At 43.2% G+C, this 20,768-nt stretch overlaps 1 protein-coding gene across 1 annotated transcript in view; it reads left to right on the top strand.

Moving 5' to 3' along the window:
- CLMP (CXADR like cell adhesion molecule) overlaps positions 1 to 20,768 on the top strand; it is a 172,528-nt gene that overhangs the window by 133,626 nt on the left and 18,134 nt on the right. Inside the window, exons 2-4 of the mRNA XM_082273760.1 lie at positions 12,926 to 13,080; positions 18,604 to 18,799; positions 20,502 to 20,645. Of these exons, the coding sequence (XP_082129886.1) occupies positions 12,926 to 13,080; positions 18,604 to 18,799; positions 20,502 to 20,645 (495 nt within the window). The remainder of the gene's footprint in view (positions 1 to 12,925; positions 13,081 to 18,603; positions 18,800 to 20,501; positions 20,646 to 20,768) is intronic.

Raw genomic sequence — 20,768 nt, 5'->3', positions numbered from 1 at the left:
CAAAAACTTGTGGAAAAAAATGACATATTCAAAAGACTCATTATGCCTCAAAAATTATACGTTGGGCTGTTTGCTTTCCAAAATGGGGTCATTATATGGGGGTTTCCATTGTCCTGGTGCTCCAGGGCCTTCAAAAATACGATAGGTTGTCAGGAAATTATATGTGTAATTTGTGCTCCTAGAATGCCGGACGGTACTACTTGGATGTTAGGCCTCTGTATGTGGCCAGGCTGTGAAAAAGTCTCACACATGTGGTATCGCCATACTCAGGAGGAGTAGTAGAATGTGTTTTGGGGTGTAGTTGCAAGTATACATATGCTGTGTGAGAGAAATAACCTGTTAATACGTCACTTTGTAAAAAAAAAAAAAAAAATCTTCATTTTGCAAAGAGTTGTGGTAAAAAATGACAACTTCAAAAAACTCACCATGCCCCTTATTAAATACCTTGGAATGTCTACTTTCCAAAAAGGGGTCATTTGGGGGGTATTTGTACTTTCCTGACTTTTTAGTGTCTCAAGAAATTAGATAGGCCTTCAGTACATCAGGTGTGGTCAAGTGTGATCAATTTTCAATGAATAGCACCATAACTTGTGGACTCTATAACTTTCACAAAGACCAAATAATATACACTTATTTGGGTTATTTTTACCAAAGATAAGTAGCAGTATAAATTTTGGCCAAAATTTGTGAAGAAAAATTACTCATTTGCTAAATTTTATGACAGAAACAAAGAAAAATGCGTTTTTTCACAATATTTTCAGTCTTTTTTTATTTAAAGCACAAAAAATAAAAAACCCAGTAGTGATTAAATACCATCAAAAGAAAGCTCTATTTGTGTGAAAAAAAGGACGCAAATTTTTTATGGGTACAGTGTTGCATGACTGAGTAATTGTCATTCAAAGTGTGAGCGCGCTGAAAGCTGAAAATCAGTCTGGGCAGGAAGGGGGTGAAAGTGCACTGTAGGTAAGTGGTTAAACATGCTCACCAACAGCACAGCTTCCATAGTGCTCCTATTGCAGCAAGCAAGCTGTTCTTTTTTTTTTTTGTTACCTGGCACCTATTTGTCCAGTTATTACCCACTAAGAAAGCATAAAACCCACCAACAGGGCCAAGCTTTCAAAATCCTTCATGTTTTAATGACAAAAAGACTTGATTATGACATCATAAGGGTTTGTTTTCAATGAAAGGGTTTTAATGTGGCTATAATTATAATAGAATTATGTCATGAGACCATTTTACAAAGCAATAGAGTTTAGCGGAGACACAGAAAGGCATAGATGAAATACTTCTATGCTGGCTCAAATAAATGAGCAGCCCTTGCAGAATGGCACTGGCGATGTCATTAGCGTTCAGTAACTTAGCAACCCTTTCTACTATTGATGTTTATAGTTGTAGCATGAAGTCATTTTTCAGGATGTCTGAAGAAAGGGAGGTCCTTAGTGTATCACAGCTGCCTACAGAAACATGGCTGGTTTTATCCAGTAAACTATATACGCAGCATTGTTTCGCAAACCTTTTTTTTCAGTCATGGCCCCCCTCGAGGCTCAAGGCACCTCAGGTTATTTAATCCTTGTTTGTTCAGGACAAATTGGACCTTCATTTGGTGGTGATTGGTACTTGAAATCTCCTGATTTATTTACTTTTTAATGATCAAAGGAAATCTGTTCGAAAATAGTAACAAAAATATATTTCCTGGTGCCTCCATGGCAGCATACTAGTGATAGAGCTCCGCCTCGACTCCACCTTCAGGATCAGTGAATAGCATAAATTAAAAGGTATAGCCCCCCCCCATCATTCTCCTTTTTTTCCTCATACCTCTTGAGCAGTGAAGATGGCAGTATGTCCCTACCTCTGCCTGTGAAAACGGGCAGCTTCCACCGGGTTCAGCCTCTCCCGTGTGCAGTCCCTGTTCTTGGGCCGCTAAACGCGCTAATAAGACTGGGAACCCCTTCTGTGGATCTTCTGGGGTCTGTGAGTAACGGCGTTTCCTAACGTGGAACAAATATGCCGTCTTTTCTAAAGATATATTTATATGCATATATAAATACATTTGTGTTGATACGTATGTATATGGAAATCATTACATATGAGGTGGAAGTTATGGTGGCAGAAGGATCAGCAGTCTGTCCTGGCTTTTCTGTTTTGTCTACTATGGTGTGTTTGTTTCCTGTACTGGCTCCCCTTTAGGTAGAATTTTCCCACTATTTATTCATTTTAATATGCCTGCTTTTATTTAAGCTGTACCTGGGGTTTGTGCCTTGTATCCTTTGTTAGCATTTATTTTCCTTTCTACCGAGGGTTTCCATGTCGGGTCCTGGGGCCGTGGCGTCCTCGTGTCTCGTTCGCGCCGGTCGCGCTGTGATGACGCGACGGTCGGCGCATGCGCATTGACTCCCGATGCGGCCATTTTTTCGGTGGGAGCAGCGGTGCGGCGACACGTCGGGTTGCGGCGGCGGCTGCGCATGCGCGGTAACTTCGCGGCGGCGGCGCATGCGCGGTAGAGATCACGGCGGCCATTTTGCCGTGGTCTTAAAAAAAAAAAAAAAAAAAAAGAAGGGAAAAAGGACAAATAAAATATAGATTAATGATAATTTAAAACAAGTACATTTTTACAAATGATTATATCAGGAAACAGACTGGGGAGGTTAAATTTGGCAATGGATTAGGGACAGCATACTTGGCTGTTCCCTTAAAGAGGCGGTACTAAAAAAAAAAAAAAAAAAAAGAAAAGGGGGGGATCCGATTAAAGGCTTTCCTGTATCCTATTGGTACCTCGGTTCAGGTGGAGGTGGAGCTTGAGGTATTTAAGGCAGGAAGTTTAGAGTGGTAGTGTCTTCGGTTTCAGCTAGCCTTGCCCTGCAGACCCCTTTTGTTTGCTCTCACTCGGTAGGTAATTTCAGGCTGTCGTTCTTACCTTTCCTTTATATATATGTATATATATATTTGTATACATATTTTTCTTTTATAATTTTTCCCTTTTCAGCTGATCCTTTTGCCCTTACCATGAGTCATTCCTCACGAAACCAAGATCCACCTGACCGTAATAGGTATGGGACCAACTTTTCGTGAGTATTAAAAAAAAAAAAAAAAAAAGAGTGCGCCATTGACATCCATTATTTTTGGTTTGTCATAGTCCAGTACCATCGAAGAGATCTCAAAAGTCATCGGGAAGACGGGATGACCACAGTCCTGATCGCAGGTCACATTCCTCAAGATACCCAGAGAGATCAAGATCCAGAAGCCGTTATCGCTCTCCTTCACCACATTATTCTTCGAGAAAAAAGTGCTGGTCTTGTGGCGCGGAACCCCTCCCGAGAAAGCTGGTCTGTAAAGACTGTCTCAGGGATTATGCGGCCAGTTGTGACACGGAGAGCCGCCAAGTAGTTGATCTACTTAAACAAACAATGAAGGACTCAATTTCAGAGCTGATGTCCACCATCCCAGCTCGTCCTATACCACAGGCTTCTCAGCCACAGGAATCGGATCCGGTGATCGCAGGTCCTTCCGCTATCACTGTTAGCGCAGTTCCAGCCACTAGAGATCCTTCCTCGGAGGAACATTCGGACAAATCTTCAGATGAAGAAGAGCCTTCAGGTTTCAACTTTGCTTTAGTTCAGCCGTTTATTCAGGCGGTTAAGCAGGCCATCGCCTGGGATGAACCAGCGGAAACCCGGCCTAAGTCAAAGTCATATTTCCCTTTTCTCAAGAGGAAACAAGTCGCTTTCCCTTTAATGGGAGAAATAAGGGAAGTGATTGAGAATGAATGGAGTAAGACAGATAAAAAATTCTCCTTCAACAGAGTGAATAAATTTTATCCGTTGCCGGAAGAAGGAATACAAGCCTTATCCTCCATGCCAGTAGTGGATGCAGCGGTGGTGCGTCTAGCGAAGAACATGACCCTTCCAATGGAAGATTCAACTTCATTTAAAGATCCATTGGATAGGCGCATTGATCTTGACCTAAAAAGAGGCTATCTGGCCGCAGGGGCAGCTTGTAAGCCCGCTATTGCGCTGACTTCAGTCTCAAGTGCCATTCATTCCTGGACTGACAACGTTGAGACAGCTCTGCGACAGGATGTCCCTAAAGAGGATATTATCAAGTCACTTGAGGAATTGAAGTTAGCGGCAGACTTCGTGGGAGAAGCCGCCATTGACACAATTAGGTGCGCCTCTCGTTCAATGCTCCACTCAGTGATGGCTAAGAGGGCACTATGGTTGAGGCCTTGGACGGCTGACTTGGCATCAAAGCAGAGCTGGTGCAAAATACCTTTTGATGGTAAATCGCTATTTGGTGAAAGATTGGAGAAGGCCATTTCCAGGGTCACTGGAGGAAAGACTGGTATTCTTCCACAAGATAGGAAGGAACGCAGAACAAGGGGTTTCCTCTCAAGGTTCCGCCAGTCAAATTCTAGAGGCTACAGACAGACCCGTCCATTCAGGGACAATAAGAGGCCCTGGAAAGGTACCCAGTCTTCCTTTCTTGCATCCAGAAAAAATAAAAATCTCACTACCCCACAAGGGGAGACAAAGTCCTTTTGACGCCAGAAAAGAAGTGACCGATCCAGTGGGAGCCCGACTTCGCCACTTCTTACCAAATTGGATGACAAAATGCCAGGACCCTTGGGTCCTTTCTACCATCCGTTACGGTCACTTCTGGACATTCCAACAGCAACCACCTCGGGCGACTTACAACAAGACGACACTACCATCATCCCCACAGAAGGCACAGGCCTTAAAGGACTTTCTAGTTTCACTTCAACTTCAACAAGCGGCGGTACCGGTACCCTATGGGGAACGCTTCACAGGTTTCTATTCAACCCTGTTCCTGGTGGAGAAGAAGACAGGGGGTTGGAGGCCGGTTATAGATTTGAAAGGTCTAAACCGCTATATTCATCTGGAAAGATTCAAGATGGAGTCTTTACAGACAATAATCCAAACAGTACAGCCTATGGATTGGTTGATATCTGTGGATCTGCAAGATGCCTACCTACACATTCCTATACTTCCCGCCTTCCAAAAATATCTAAGGTTCGCAGTAGGTCATGTCCACCTACAATTTCAAGCTCTGCCTTTCGGCCTGTGCACATCCCCAAGAGTCTTCACAAAGGTCTTGATATCGGCCCTTGCCCCCCTAAGGGAGAAAGGATTAAGAGTATATCATTACCTGGACGATATCCTCCTCCTAGCCGACTGTCCACGGAAATTGATTCTCCACAGGGACATTCTACTACAAACCCTGAAGGATCTAGGGTGGTTAGTAAATCGGCAGAAGAGTCAACTATCTCCAACCCAGGTGATGGTATACTTAGGGGCAGAATTCAACACGGCCAGAGGCACGGTCTCTCTACCCCAAATGAAGGCAACAGCAATAATTCAAAAGACACTTCATGCCATAGGAAGGGACTACATGTCAGCTTCACAATGTATGAGTCTGATCGGCTCAATGTCTTCCTGCATCCCTCTAGTGCCATGGTCACATTGGCACCTGAGGTTCTTTCAGTCGGGATTCCTGTCCCAGTGGCGCACACGTCAACTCTCGCAAACGATCCAGATAACATCGATAATGCGCAGAGGCCTTCATTGGTGGACAGATCCGGAGAATCTCGCCAAACCTCACCATCTGGGTTCTCATTCCTGGACCATGATCACATCGGATGCGAGCAGCCAGGGATGGGGAGCGCATTGCGAAACAATACAGATTCAGGGGAGATGGTCCTTTCCGGTGAAAGGCTTGGTTTCCAACATTCTGGAGCTGAGGGCGGCATTCATGGCACTAACCTCACTAGCTCCTCAGGTGAGGGCGCAGAGGGTCCTACTACGCCTAGACAACAGGGCAGCGGTTTCATACATCCAGAAGCAGGGAGGAACCCGCAGCAGGACCCTCCTGAGGGAAGTAGAGCCCATTATGATCTGGGCAGAAAGGTATCTGGTGGCCCTCAGAGCAGCCTATCTACCAGGCAGATTGAACACAGTGGCGGATCATTTATCAAGAGACTTCGAGGACACCAACGAATGGGCAATACATCCGCACATTTTTCAGCAGATCCTCAGCCTATGGGATCTCCCACAAGTAGATCTATTCGCAACTCCAGAGAACTCCAAGCTCCCGAGTTTCTTCTCACGTCTCCCTTACCCGCAAGCGGAGGAAGTGGATGCTCTGTCCTGCCCATGGCGGTTCACGACAGGCTACGCCTTTCCACCACGTCCCCTAATTCACAGGTTCTTACTGAGATTGACGAGGGAACCAGTACAGATACTGGCAATCCTTCCGTATTGGCCGAAGAGGCCTTGGTTTCCATTGGCCCTACGCATGAGCGTATGCTCCCCGATCAAGATTCCCCCCTTTCCTCACCTACTATCACAGGGGGGGAGGTTCCATCCAAGACCACAGACTCTGAACCTTCGAATATGGCTGTTGAGAGGAGGCGGTTTGAATCCTTAGGATGCTCCCAGCAAGTCATCAATACTCTCCTCAAAGCCAAAAAGCCAGCAACCAATTCCGTATATGCTAAGATCTGGAATAGGTTTGTGTCCTACGCGGAAACAGAAGAATTTGATCCCATCACGCCTTCTGTTTCAAATGTATTGGCCTTCCTTCAGTCTGGCCTAGACAGGGGTCTCGGCTTGAGTACACTTAAAGTTCAGGTGTCAGCGATTTCAGCGGCAACCAGCATCAGATGGGCAGATAATCCGCTGGTAATCACCTTTCTCAGAGGAGTTCTTAAGATTCGTCCTCCAAGTAGAAGTCCCTTTCCTCAGTGGGACCTTCCTCTGATTCTGGAGATGCTGTCCAAACACCCTTTTGTGCCGGTGGAGCAAATTTCGCTATGGAACCTGACTTTGAAGACAGTTTTTCTAGTGGCGATCACTTCCGGCAAAAGAATTTCAGACTTGCACTCCCTAGGAATAGGGGAGGAGCATATATCGTTTTTTCCTGACAGAGTGGAGCTACGGCCTCTTCGAGGTTTTACTCCGAAAGTGACTACACCAGACAACTTAAGTGAACCATGGGCATTACCAGTCTTCTCAGATTCGTGTCAGGAACTAGATGTTCCCAAGATATTAAAAGCCTATCTGGAAATGACAGCAGCCTTCAGGAACTCGGAAAAGCTTTTCGTGATTCCTTGGGGTAAAAACAGAGGAAAGGAAGCCTCAAAAAGGACCTTGGCATCCTGGGTAGTCAAGACCATTCAAAAGGCCTATACTGCACAAAACATGGATGTTCCTTCCAGAGTGAACGCACACTCAACAAGGGCAGTGTCAACTTCATGGGCAACGAGAGCAAACGTCTCATTGGAGACAATATGCAGGGCGGCATCTTGGTCGTCACAGCACACGTTTCTCAGACACTATAGAGTTGATCCAGGGGCCCTAACGACGGTTGAATTTGGAAGACGAGTTGTTCAAGCAGCAATGTCTTTGTCTAATTAAACTTTATTTTTTGATTAAGCATTATCCCACCCGTGTAAGCTAGTTATTTATCACTAGTATGCTGCCATGGAGGCACCAGGAAAACGGAAAATTGTATCATACTTACCGTAATTTTCCTTTCCTGGTGCCTATCCATGGCAGCATACTATCCCTCCCTCGGTTTTCCTATTTACGGAGAATGATGGGGGGGGGCTATACCTTTTAATTTATGCTATTCACTGATCCTGAAGGTGGAGTCGAGGCGGAGCTCTATCACTAGTATGCTGCCATGGATAGGCACCAGGAAAGGAAAATTACGGTAAGTATGATACAATTTTCCGTTTTTTAGACATTTATTTTTTTTTGCCATTACAATGACCTACCACCAAAAAATATATAAATAAATAAATAAAAAAAATTCTGCTACTGCTGATGTGAATCAGGATACCATATAATTTCTCCATCCACACAATAGCGTGGATGGGTGAATCACCTCCTGACCAAATCTCCAACTCCATTTGCAGAAATGCAGGATATATTTTTATACAAGTACATGGTACAGCAGGCACATATGAGGAATATGACATTTTGGGCTCACATATTGTTTAAAGTAACCTTTCAAGTTAAAAATTCTAAACAAATTATCTCTAACTAACCACTTCACGACCGTCCTATAGCAGTTTTGCTATATGTATACGTATAGATATGTGATCACACACTTCAAGGTAGTGGGTGCGAATGCACAGTGGAGGCCGATCAGCGAGTATCAGGGACTCGATGTCTGCCAGCACCCACAGATCATTTATTACAGAGGCAGAATGGCATTAAGATTGCCGTTCTGTCAGTACAGAAAGCATGGATCCTGTGCTCCTGCAAAGCAGGGACAGGGATCCATGTCTTCCCTAGGGATGGGCCAAACTACCCCGTTCGGTTCACACCAGAACTGTCAAACATTGTGAAAGTTAGGAACTGAATAACGAACCCCATTCAAATCTATGGGACCTGAACTGGAAAAATCAAAAGTGCCAACTTCAAAGGCTTATATGCAAGTAATTGGGCATACAATGGTTTTGGGAGTCCGGGTGCTGCCCTGGGGAACATATATTAATGAAAAAAAGGTTTGTAAAAAAATGTAATGAGCAGTGATTTACTGATGCTTAAAGTAATAGCATCAAAAATGAAAAAATAAAAATTCCTTTCAATATAGTACCTGGGGGGTCCCCTTAGTCTACCTGTAAAGTGGCACATCTATACTGTGTATAGAAACTGCTGCAGCAATAACTGCATTTATAAAGCCAAAAAAGGATGACATTTTCCCTGGAAGATTTCTTAATTTTATAAACAACGGCTTGGGGAATCAGTCTGTATGATAATGCCACAATGTAGAGCACTGGGAACAAGATTAGAGATTTTTTAGATAAATTCTGGTGTCTTTTCCACAGACTTTGGATAGAAGTAACAGGTGTAAAATTGGTCACTGAAGACAACTTGGCAATACACTGCGTCTGTGGGAACGTGACTGCCAATTTATGTACCAATGTTTTCCCCTCTCTGTAGGCTCATGTTCCTACCTTCTTTAAACTCAGAACCAATATCTGAATCAAGTAATGGCTGTGCATCATCCAGGAGCAAGTGGCTGACACTGTGTTCAAATAACTCAGCTGACTCCTCCATGCCTGATGCTGGGACTATGGCAGGAATAGCTATGGGCAAGGAGGCAAGTTTAGCCACTCTGGCAGCTGCAGTGGACTGCACACTAGTCTCTGCTTGGGCGACGGACTATGAGGAGGATGGTTTAGTAAGGCAGTCCACCACCTCCTCTACATGCTGTGGCTGGATAGCACGGGCAACATCACTTAACAGAGAAAATTATGCCCTGCCTGAGGACTGGCCACGTCCATCTTTGCTTGTGGACACATATGCTGTTGGCCCCTCACAGTGCCACGGGAACGTCTGCCTCTCCTTGTTGGCCTCCTAGACATGATGGGAAGGTGCTTATTATCAAAATGTAATAAAGATGTGGAAATGTGTACATGGATGCACTTTAATCAATGGAAAGTGGTGTTTGGTGCACTTTAACCTGAGAACTCACTACACAGACACACTCCACCAACACACTACAATATACTGCAGTAAAACTGCACTAACTCACAGAAACATACTGCATTAAACATGCTCCAACGCACAGAAATTTGCTGCAATAAACATGCAGTAATGCACTGAAATGTACTGTGTTAAATGTGCAGTATTGCACTGAAATATACTGCGTTAAACGTGCACCAAGGCACAGATATATACTGTTGTAAATGTGCATTAACGCATAGAAATATATTACGTTAAACAGCGCCTAATGCACTGAAATATACTGCGTTAAATGTGCACTAATTCACAGAAGTATACTGCATTAAACAGGAAGTAACGCACTGAAATATACTGCGTTAAACATGCAGTAACACACAGAAATATACTGCATTAAGCGTGCAGTAATGCACAGAAATATACTGCGTTAAATGTGCAGTAATCCACAGAAATAAACTGTGTTAAACATGCAGTAACGCACAGAAATATACTGCGCTAAATGGCACATAACATACTGAAATATACAGTGTTAAACGTCCAGTAACACACAAAAATATACTTTGTTAAACATGCAGTAACAAACAGAAATATACTGCGCTAAATGGCATGCAACGCATTGAAATATACTGGGTTAAACGTGCAGTAACGCACAGAAATATACTTTGCACTAACGCATGAAACTATAATGCAGTAAACCTGCCCAGACAAAACAAACTGACACTAAAGTAAAAATGAATAGTCAGGTCTCTACACTCACACTGACTGAACTATTACTAGATTCAGGGCAGCGATGAGAAAATTTTGGGCCCCTTACACAGCTTTAGGCCTGGGCCCCCCAGGCCTGACCACCAACATTGCCTAGGGCCTGCTCACTGGCCGTCCTACTGAATCCACTCACTGACCATCCAACCAAGTCCCATACCATTTCCCCCTCCTCCTTCCCATGTCCTCCTCTTCCTTCAGTCCCATCTCCCCATCTCATGTCCTCTCACAATTTAATCTCCCCCATCCCATGTTCTCCTCCTCCTTCCCATGTCCTCCTCCTTCACCAGTCCCATCTCCTCCACCCCATGTCCTCTTCCTACAGTCCCATCTCTCCATTCTATATCCTCTTCTTACAATCTAATCTACCCCATTCCATGTCCTCCTCTTACAATCTCATCTCCTCCATCCCATGTCCTCCTCTTGCAGCTCATTTTTGTTCAAGTATCGTCGTATTGTGCTCCTTGAAACAACCGCACCCTCTTTTTCCAGATCAGCCTGTATCCTGGATTTCTTCTGAGATTACCTGTGGGTTATTATTTGCATCCTGAACAATTCATTTGGCAGTTGTGGCTGCAAACTTTTTTGGTCTAACTGACCTTGGCTTGGTATCAAGAGATCCCCGAATTTTCTACTTCTTAGTAGATGACTGAATAGGTGACTGAACAGTATTCACTGGCATATTCAAGGTTTAGGATTTCTTTTTATTTCCTTTTCCATCTTTATAAAGTTCCACTGCCTTGTTACGCAGGTCTTTTGCCAGTTCTTTTCTTGGCCCCATGGCTCAGTATCTAGCCTGCTCAGTGCATGCTTGTGAGAGCTAACAAGCTCAATGACTATTTATATACACACACTAATTGCAATTCAAAAAGCCACAGATGTGAGAAATGAAACTTTAATTGCCATTTTAACATGTGTGCGCCACCTTGTGTGTCTGAACCAAGGCCAAACATTCCAGGGAATGTAAATTTCTGATCAGGGTCATTTGGGTGATTTCTGTTATCATTATGATTTAAAAAGGAGCCAAACAACTATGTGATAACAAATAGCTTCATAAGATCACTATCCTTAAATAAAAGACAGTTTTTTGGCATGATCATTCATATTTTTATTATCAAGGTCAAAATTTCACAATTTCTGCCAGGGTATATAAACTTTTAGGCACAACCGTACTTTATTCATTCATAAAACTTGGCAACACAGTTCATCACAGCAAGAATTCTCTTATGCATTTCACACCCGCTATGACTACTCAGAGGATGATCTCTTGAGTTCCAAGCCGTCATTTAACTTCAATACGCCCCCTATATGAGGCATAGAGGGGGAAGTGAGGAGTCACTTCAATTCAGCTAGCATTACTTGTGAGAAAAAAAGCTATATGCAAAATTAGTTGTCCTAAAGTTAAAGCTCAACCTAGTGTTCCTTCCCCACAGAATAACGCCCCCCCCCTCCCCCCCTCCCCGTGTGATTTTTTTTTTGTTATTAATACTTACCTTTTCTCTGAAGTCTTTAGGTAGGTCATGTGACGTGGTGCTTGGTGATCCTTGATGCAGAGAGCATTGCTTATGTGATAACATTAGCTCCATTCCCTGCATTATTATATTGTAAGTGCAGAGTTCTGTGGTGACACCCCCTAAGGCAGGGTTTCTCAACCAGGGTTCCGTGGAACCCTAGGGCTCCTCCTGAGGTTTCTTAGGGGTTCCTTGAGCAATGGGCAATTTCTGCCTCTTAGATAAATTTCTAATGACACCATTGTTCCTTTTAGCTCTCTGTAAGGGGGTAATTCTTCCCAATGATGACAAAAGTAAAGAGCATTCTTCCCACTGACTGTTAAACTAATGTCATGAGTAATAGATTTTTAATTTTTAGCCCGAGACTAGAAATTTATTTCAAAGGTTCCTCTGTGTTGAAAAGGTTGAGAAAGGCTGCCCTAAGGGAATGCCCTGCATTCACAGGAAGTGGGCACAGCGGCTTAGTCTGCAGAGGGCAGTGCAGGGGGTGAGTATGTCAGCCAAAGCTGCTTCTTTTTAGAAATGTCTGGAACATCAATTTATCATTATATTTTGAAAGTGGAGTTGGAAGTTCAGACTTGATTTAGGTTAAGAACTCACTAGGTAGCAAGTCGTGATCTGATCTCCATGAAACCACTGAACAATGCCAGGCGCCATATTTTTATCCTTGGAGGCTTCCTATAATCTACTGTAAATGTTGCATAAGTCTTTAAAAACGAACAGTTTGTACTTTACACAGTTTCAGAACCAGAGGCCAGTACGTATGAAGGTCAATAAAGTAAAATTGTATTTGTGTACAAAAACAAACAACTGAAGAAACCTGCTAGTTCAAATTAAACTTTGATATTTTCTGATATCGTTGGAAAGAGTTGACCTTATGCTGCAAGCTTGTTAATGCACACAATATCAGTATACAAGTCATTCAAATACACAAAGATATGCTAATCTGTAACATTTCCACAAGCTCACTAGCAGGAAAACTAAAACATTTTAGGAATTCAGCTGGAAGTGATAGCAGCCAGTGAAGAAATTTAGATCATTAGCACACTCTTGTGGTCAAAACCTTAACTGCAGGTTTAATTGCATTTTATAGTCTATGAAATCATGTACATAAAATGTCCATTGATAAAATAACCCCAAACATTTTTTTTGTATCATTCACAGGTCTCTGCTGTTTTATTGGAGTGCTAGCACAGATAGAGATTCGAAGTGTATCTGAGGAAAATGTGACCCTGCCGTGTCAGCACAGATTGGGATTGGTGGGAACCAACTTGGACATTGAGTGGCTGTCAAACGCTTCTGACCATGGCCAAAAAGTGGTAATTTACACAATTCCTTATTGGTTGGTTGTTCCATGAACTCCTACACATCTAGAATCTGAAACAAGGCCGAGAAAAGTAGATGAGAGGCAACAGGTTATCAAGCAGTTGCCAACATTACTGGCTTTAAACCGATCCCTTGGATGTTAGCAAATCATCTCTGATCCCCCTCTAATGGCTCATAACTGTGGTGCCCCCAAGGTTAAGAAGGCAAAAAGAGAAAAAGACAGAGGCCGCAGGAGAGTTCCTTATAATGTAGTGGTTTAAGAGATGTTAGGATGAAATGTAAGAAGAGAAGGTAAAATGGAAGGTGTTCTCACATCTGTGAGGTTTCTGAACTCCCTAGTGGGGAATCAGACAATCAGGAGTGAAAGTCTGCAGGGAATATACACTGTATTACCAATTACCAAAAGTATTGGGACGCCGGTCTTAGTCTGTAGGGTTCAATATTAAGTTGGCCCACCCTTTGCAGCTATAACAGCTTCAACTCTTCTGGGAAGGCTGTCCACAAGGTTTAGGAGTGTGTCTATGGGAATGTTTGACCATTCTTCCAGAAGCACATTTGTGAGGTTGGGCACTGATGTTGGAGAGAAGGTCTGGCTCACAGTCTCTCCTCTAATTGATCCCAAAGGTGTTCTATTGAGTTGAGGTCAGGCCAGTCAAGTTCCTCCACCCCAAACTCGCTCATCCATGTCTTTATGGACCTTGCTTTGTGCACTGGTGTGCAGCCATGTTGGAACAGGAAGGGGCCATCCCCAAAACTGTTCCCACAAAGTTGGGAGCATTCAATTTTCCAAAATGTCTTGGAATGCTGATGCTTTAAGAGTTTCCTTCACTGAAACTAAGGGGTCAAGCCCAAACCATAATCCCCCCTCCACCAAATGATTTGGACCAGTGCACAAAGCAAGGTCCATAAAGACATGGATGAGCGAGTTTGGGGTGGAGGAACTTGACTGGCCTGCACAGAGTCCTGACCTCAGCCTGATTTGGGATGAATTAGAACACCTTTGGGATGAATTAGAACACCTTTAGGGTGAATTAGAGCAGTGTTTCTTAACTCCGGTCCTTAGGGCACACTAACAGCCCAGATTTACCTTGGGGAGATGCAGACTAGAATATTGCAATCACTGAGCAGCAAATTATATCACCTGTGATGTATTTCAGTTTTCTTGCAAGCCTGGCCTGTGCCCTGAGGCCCGGAGTTGAGAAACACTGAATTAGAGTGCACACTGCGAGCCAGGCCTTTTCTTCCACATCAATGCCTGACCTCACAAATGCGCTTCTGTAAAAATGATCAAACATTCCCATAGACACTCCTAAACCTTGTGGACAACCTTCCCAGAAGTGATGAAGCTGTTATAGCTGCAAAGGGTGGGCCAACTCAATATTGAACCCTACGGACTAAGACTGGGGTGCCATTAACCACTTCAGCCCCGGAAGGTTTTACCCCCTTAATGACCAGGCCATTTTTTGTGATACAGCACTGCGCTATTTTAACTGACAATTGCACGGTCGTGTGACGCTGTACTCAAATAAAACTGATGTTCTTTTTTTCCCACAAATAGAGCTTTATTTTGGTGTTATTTGATCACCTCTGCATTTTTATTTTTTATTTTTTTTTTGCTCTTTAAACAAAAAAATTTTGAAAAAAAACAAAAAAACTATATTTTTTACTTTCTGCTATAAAACATATCCAATAAGAAATGTAATAAATCAAATTTATTCATTATTTAGGCCAATATGTATTCGGGTACATATTTTTAGTAATAAAAAAAACCCAATAAGCGTATATTGGTTTGCGCAAAAGTTATCGTGTCTACAAACTATGGGATATGTTTATGGCATTTTTATTTATTTATTTTTTTACTAGTAATGGCAGCAATCAGCGATTTTTAGGAATGCGACACTGCGGAGGAAGAATCGGACAGCTAACTGACACTTCTGACACTTTTTTGGGAACCATTGCATTATTACAGTGATCAGTGCTAAAAATGTGCACTGTTACTGTACTAATGACACTGGCAGGGAAGGAGTTAACATCAAGGGCGATCAAAGGGTTAAGTGTACCCCTAGCTGGTGCTTGCTGACTGTGGGGGGGGGTGGTCTAACAGAAACACAAGATCTCCATCCAATTCCCTGTTATAACGGCAAAATGCCTTGTATACATGGGCAGATTGCCATTCTGCCTCTCTAGGGAACGATTGTGGGTGGCCGGCGGACATCTGGTCCACCGGACCCATTGATTGACATCCCTGTTAGCCAATCACGGCGCGATCGCGCCTCCGGTGGTGCAACAGCGCAATCTAGTGGCTATTGCACAAAATGATGTAGGTACGTCATTTTGCGCAATAGAGCCTACCTGCCACAGTAAATATACGTTAGGCGGTCGACAAGTGGTTAAAGTTCATGTGTATGTAAAGGCAGGTGTCCCAATACTTTTGGTAATATAGTGTATCTGTCCCTGTGCAGATACAGGTCACACTCAATGCTCGGTGGGGAGATCCGGATGATACTACGCACTGCACTCTTTGGATTCCGGTGTGTTCACAGTAAGAGGTCTTAAAGCCCCAAGAGTAGGGAAGTGGTGTCAGCAGAGACGCCTGAATGTGAAGGAGAAGCTGAGAAGTAGATTCTGCATAAATTCAATATATTGAATCCACTTCCCAGCTTCTCCTTCACATTTGGGTGCAACAAGAGGTCACAAGGATAGGCATTAGGAGGCTTCAGACAGTCCACAAAAAGATCAGGTGCCGATAGAGAGGAACTGGTGGAATTTTAAGCCCTGAGATCCATAGCTGCTCATACAAATCTCCTGGAAAGGATAGCCTCAAAAGTCAGTACCAAAGAACAGAAAGCGCTTACGGTCAGGCTTGTAAAAAGATAAAAATAAAAAATCAAATGTGAGAATTCCACACTTCGCACCAAGATGTATGGTAAAACTGAAGTCTTTATTCACCACAGATAGACATAAAAACACTGAAAAACTTTGAAACAGGGCTATTACAACCCTGAAGCACCAACTGGATGAAAGGGCAACACACTGTGGCTGTGCCTGTCTACTTACCCAACAGTTAAAAGGTGTCCATGGGGAGGTAATCATATGCCACAGCCTAAGCTGGAGCTCCATGCAGAAAGACACTGGATCTCCTTGAGAGTGCAGGTGGCAATACGGCAGGTGAAGAAGCCGGATGAGGGAGGTGCAGAGGCGTCCGGAGGCCGTGGATGGGAACCGGAGGACAGCTTCTGTGGGGAAGCGGCCAGTAATGAAGTCACTCACCGCGCCAGTAAGACAGGCCTAAGCTGCAGTGCAGTGACGGGACCATTCATAATTGGCTTGCCCTCCACCGACCACACTGTTCATGCAGCTTAGGCCTGTCTTCCTGGCGTGGTGAGTGAAGTCATAACCAGCCGCCTCCCCACAGAAGCTCTCATCCGGTTCCCATCCACGGCCTCCAGACACCGCTGCACCTCCCTCATCCGGCTTCTTCACCTGCTGCACTCTCAGGGAGATCTAGTGGCTTTCTGCATGGAGCTCCAACTTAGGCTGTGGCGTATGATTACCTCCCTGTGGACACCTTCATCTTTTGAGCAAGTAGACAGGCGCAGCCACAGTGTGTTGTCCTTTCATACAGTTGGTGCTTCAGGGTTGTAATAGCCCTGTTTCAAAGTTTTTCAGTGTTTTTAAGTCTATCTGTGGTGAATAAAGACTTCAGTTTTACCATACATTAGGAGGCTCCAACCTATCCCTAATCTATCCACAACTAAAAAAAAGTTTAAAGACAAAGACGTGGTAAATACGTAAAGGTCTAAGCAAAACCTTTCATTTGGTTTCCAATGGTAAGCTGTTTAGATCTCTGTTGCAATATACTTTACAAAGGTCACCCTTCTCATGGATAAATCACAGAAGCCCCTCAAAGACCACACACAAATGATGACTTTTTGAAAGGTGGCATGTGTATAAGGCTAGACCCTCGCTCCAATTCCCAGAAGACAGGTAGCATGTGTGTTTCCTTCCCTGAAATGTTGGGTGTTTAGCGGCCCCATCTAGTAGGAGAACATGCTTTGTAAGTGTATGATGTGATACTTGGAGAGAGGTTTCTAAATCTGTTACTTCTCTTCAAACTTACCAGCAAGGGACCTTTTAGGATCACTGGGAAGCGGGGAAGGGGGCAGTCAACGTGTCTGCGCTTTCCACACTATTAACAAATCTGCCATGCTGAGAGAGAGTGGCATCTAATTTTTTCTTTCTGATTCTTATACATGTAGTGCTACCCCCTTAGGAGTTGCTGGATTTTTGGGTCTTCCCTCAGATGCACAGTCAGACAACAGGAATGTTCCAGTATTCAGTTAAGAATCAGTCCAGGATAGGGATGGGAAGGTATGGAATGCCCAGAACTGTAACTGGAATGCAAACTGAGGACTTAAAGTGGTTTCTAGCTGCTAAAGCTCACCATGCTGTCCTCCCGTATGATAAACGGATCAACTTAACTGTTAGCAAAAAATGTTCCAAACACTAAATGCAGATGGTCTCTCTCTTGTAGAAAATACACTTGCACCTGGCAGCTCCATAGATTACCCAAGAAAGATGTGTAGCTTTAAGTGGCTCTAAGCTGCCCCTTTGATAGTAGCAAGCTGGGTATTGCCCTGGCTGCTTCTCCTTTGTCAGGCTCTGGGGTGTAGTGGTTGAAGTTACTCACTCAGTCCCTTAGGTGAATAAGAGGCTCAAGAGACTTCTGAACAGACCTCCTGCTGAACAGGTCTGGACCTTGGCTTTCAGGATGGCTTCAGCTAAGCCTAGCAGAGGCTGAGAAGATGTGAGGCTTCATCTGCTTCTAGGTCTTTCTCTCTGGCTCCTTCCTCCTGCCCAGGGGCAGAGCCCCCCAGTTGAGGGGTCCACTCCAGGCAACTGGACCCTGGTCTCTGCTCCCACATTGCCAGGCTCCAGAATATCTGTGGTCAATCTCTCCACCTTCTGGGCTGTCCCCACCCAGGGATAGGAGGAGATTCCATACATATTCAGGCCTAATCTCTGCTCCTCCGCCCTCTAAGTTCTACAACCCTCTAGCAATTCCAGAAGCCAGGGGGAGATAACAAAGACTCAATCTTTGGAGCTCTGCCAGCTAACTCTAAACAAAGTGACCCCAGCTCCTCTGTCTACAGAGCAGCCCGAATAAAATTTCCTACACTGTACACAAAGGGTGCTACATACAGTATATATAAATGACCTGTTGGAGACATAGGGACATCATAAAAATTTTATCTTGTCAACAAAGGTGCTTTTTTTTTTTACTGTCCTACATTTGTATTATGTTGTGACGAGAGATATATATACCCTCTATGACTTGATGATGATAGAAGTATCTGCTTCCTATAATTAGAAACACACAACAAGCCACAAAAGTATAGGGCCAGAGACTTGAACTTCGTGATTCACACACTTGAGTTTTAAAAGACATAAATAAGTGTCTGCAAAAAATGCCAAACACTGAGGAGAGAATATAACCAGTGTTATGTACTTTACAGATCCTCAGTTACAGCGGAGGACAAGTCTACGAAAATGAAGACCTGAAGGGCCGTTATAGTTTTAGCTCCAACTTCTTAGCTGGAGATGCTGCCATATTCATCAGATCTCTGGAGCCTAGTGATGCTGGCCTGTACACCTGCAAAGTGAAAAACGCTGGCCAATATGAATGGAGCTATATCAGACTGAGGATTCTAGGTGAGCATTTGTTAAATGGAATTAATAGCTGAAAGTGTCCGCTTGACATGAATGACAACACCAGTTCATCTGTTCCATCAATTTTAATTTGCCACTAGTTCTTTTCCACTGGTTTATTACTGCCATTCTCAATTTTTTGGCTGATATGCCTAGCTTAGGCAATAGAACAGGGGTCTTCAAATTATGGCCCTCCAGTTGCTCAGGAACTACAATTCCCATCATGCCTAGTCATGTCTGTGAATGTCAGAGTTTTACAATGCCCCATGGGATGTGTAGTTTTGCAACAGCTGGAGGGCCGTAGTTTGAGGATCCCTACAAAAGAGTAACTAGATGTTTAAAGTGGAACTTTACACATAACAACTTAATGTAACGATAAAAAAATGTTCTTTAGCAAGGAACATACTTTCCACATTAATAATTATGATACCGAAATTATTGTGTTGTAAATTGTCTCCAATTGGTATTGTTTCTACTTGCTGGATGCTATCATTTTGCTGAAGCCCAGAGCCCCTGAGCAGCAGTAAATCTTTGGGATGTCAGCAGATTGGCCTCTACAAATTCAGCACAGTGTCTAAAAGCAGAGATCAACTGAGCAAGTGCAGAGCACAGTAAGATAGTGTATTACTGGATTTTAAACAGTATAGGCACTTATTTTTATGTTTTACATAGCCTATCAAGTGGCCGAAGGCACAGGACCCGAAAGAAAGACCATGTAAAGATGGAAGTGCCAGGGGCCCACCGGATTGGTCCCAGCGATGCACCGGGAGGACACCATATGCTGTGCACACTAGTACATTATTGCATAAACCACCTGGGGCCTTAAAAAAAATAACAATTTATATTGGACTTTACTTGAAGTGATCTGACAGGACTTTATTTTTTACTAAAGTTCCACTTTAAACTGCACCTTGAACTTTTGAATTCTAAAGCATGTTTAAGGTTGTAAAGATACAGTAAGTGCACACAAAAATATGTAGAACTCAGTAGCTAATCAGCTTGAGCTGTGCTATAAATCTGAATTTACAATGAAAGAACTAAAAGTAACTAAAATGTTGGGAAGTCAGCTATTTGTTCATTTGTGGAGTTGGTTACCTCGTCCCTGAATTGGGTTGAGCTCTGTTACTCAGAGATAAAAACAGCATAGAATTCAAATCCCTGTGCAGTATATACTGCAGCATTTCAGTTGGGTTGAGGTCTGGACTCATTCCACAAAACCAATTTTCTTTTTTTAAGCCAGTTGAACAGATACATATATGGAAACCAGAGCAAGATAAACAAATTCCAAATAGGTCTAACTATAACTATAACAGACTATGTGAATGGCCTCCAGCAACCAAGGATTAGACCGGCTACAAAATAATTTATCCAGACAGCTGAAACATTGGTCCAATCATTTTAGTTAAATTGAATGTACAAATCCTTTGCATTGCTGGAAAGAAAGTAACCTTGTACAGTGATAATTAATGATGTAGACTGGCACAGGTCTCAGCAACTGGTATGTTTTCAAAATAGATGTTGGAAAACCATAGGGCTGTATAATGCTATTTTTAAATGGATTGGTATACATTTAATTAATCACTTTTTCTTATGTCAATCCTAGCCATAATAAACCTCTATACAAAATTACACACCTTTCTATAGACAAGACTGCAGAAAACAGAATCCTTTCTCTGACTTGTAGTTATTTCTATTCCTTTCACAGTGAAGCCTTCTGAACCTGAGTGTTGGGTTGAAGGAGAACAGACAGTAGGAAGAAATATCACTTTGCGTTGCAATTCAGTAGATGGGACACAACCCATGTCCTATCGGTGGGAGCGGATAAAGCAAATGGGTACTGCCCACTTTGGTAAGACACCCCACTAAATATATTATTTTCAATAATATTGCACAAACTAAATGTCACGCACTCTGCAGAGTTGTGTGCTTTTCAAAAGGCCTTCCCAACTTACAATATTTTTTCTATATTTTC

This window comes from Pelophylax lessonae, assembly GCF_965119305.1.
Source record: "Pelophylax lessonae genome assembly, chromosome: 12".
NCBI lineage: Eukaryota > Metazoa > Chordata > Amphibia > Anura > Ranidae > Pelophylax > Pelophylax lessonae.
The sequence above is the reverse complement of the archived record's forward strand: the minus strand, read 5'-3'. Positions and strand labels throughout refer to the sequence as shown.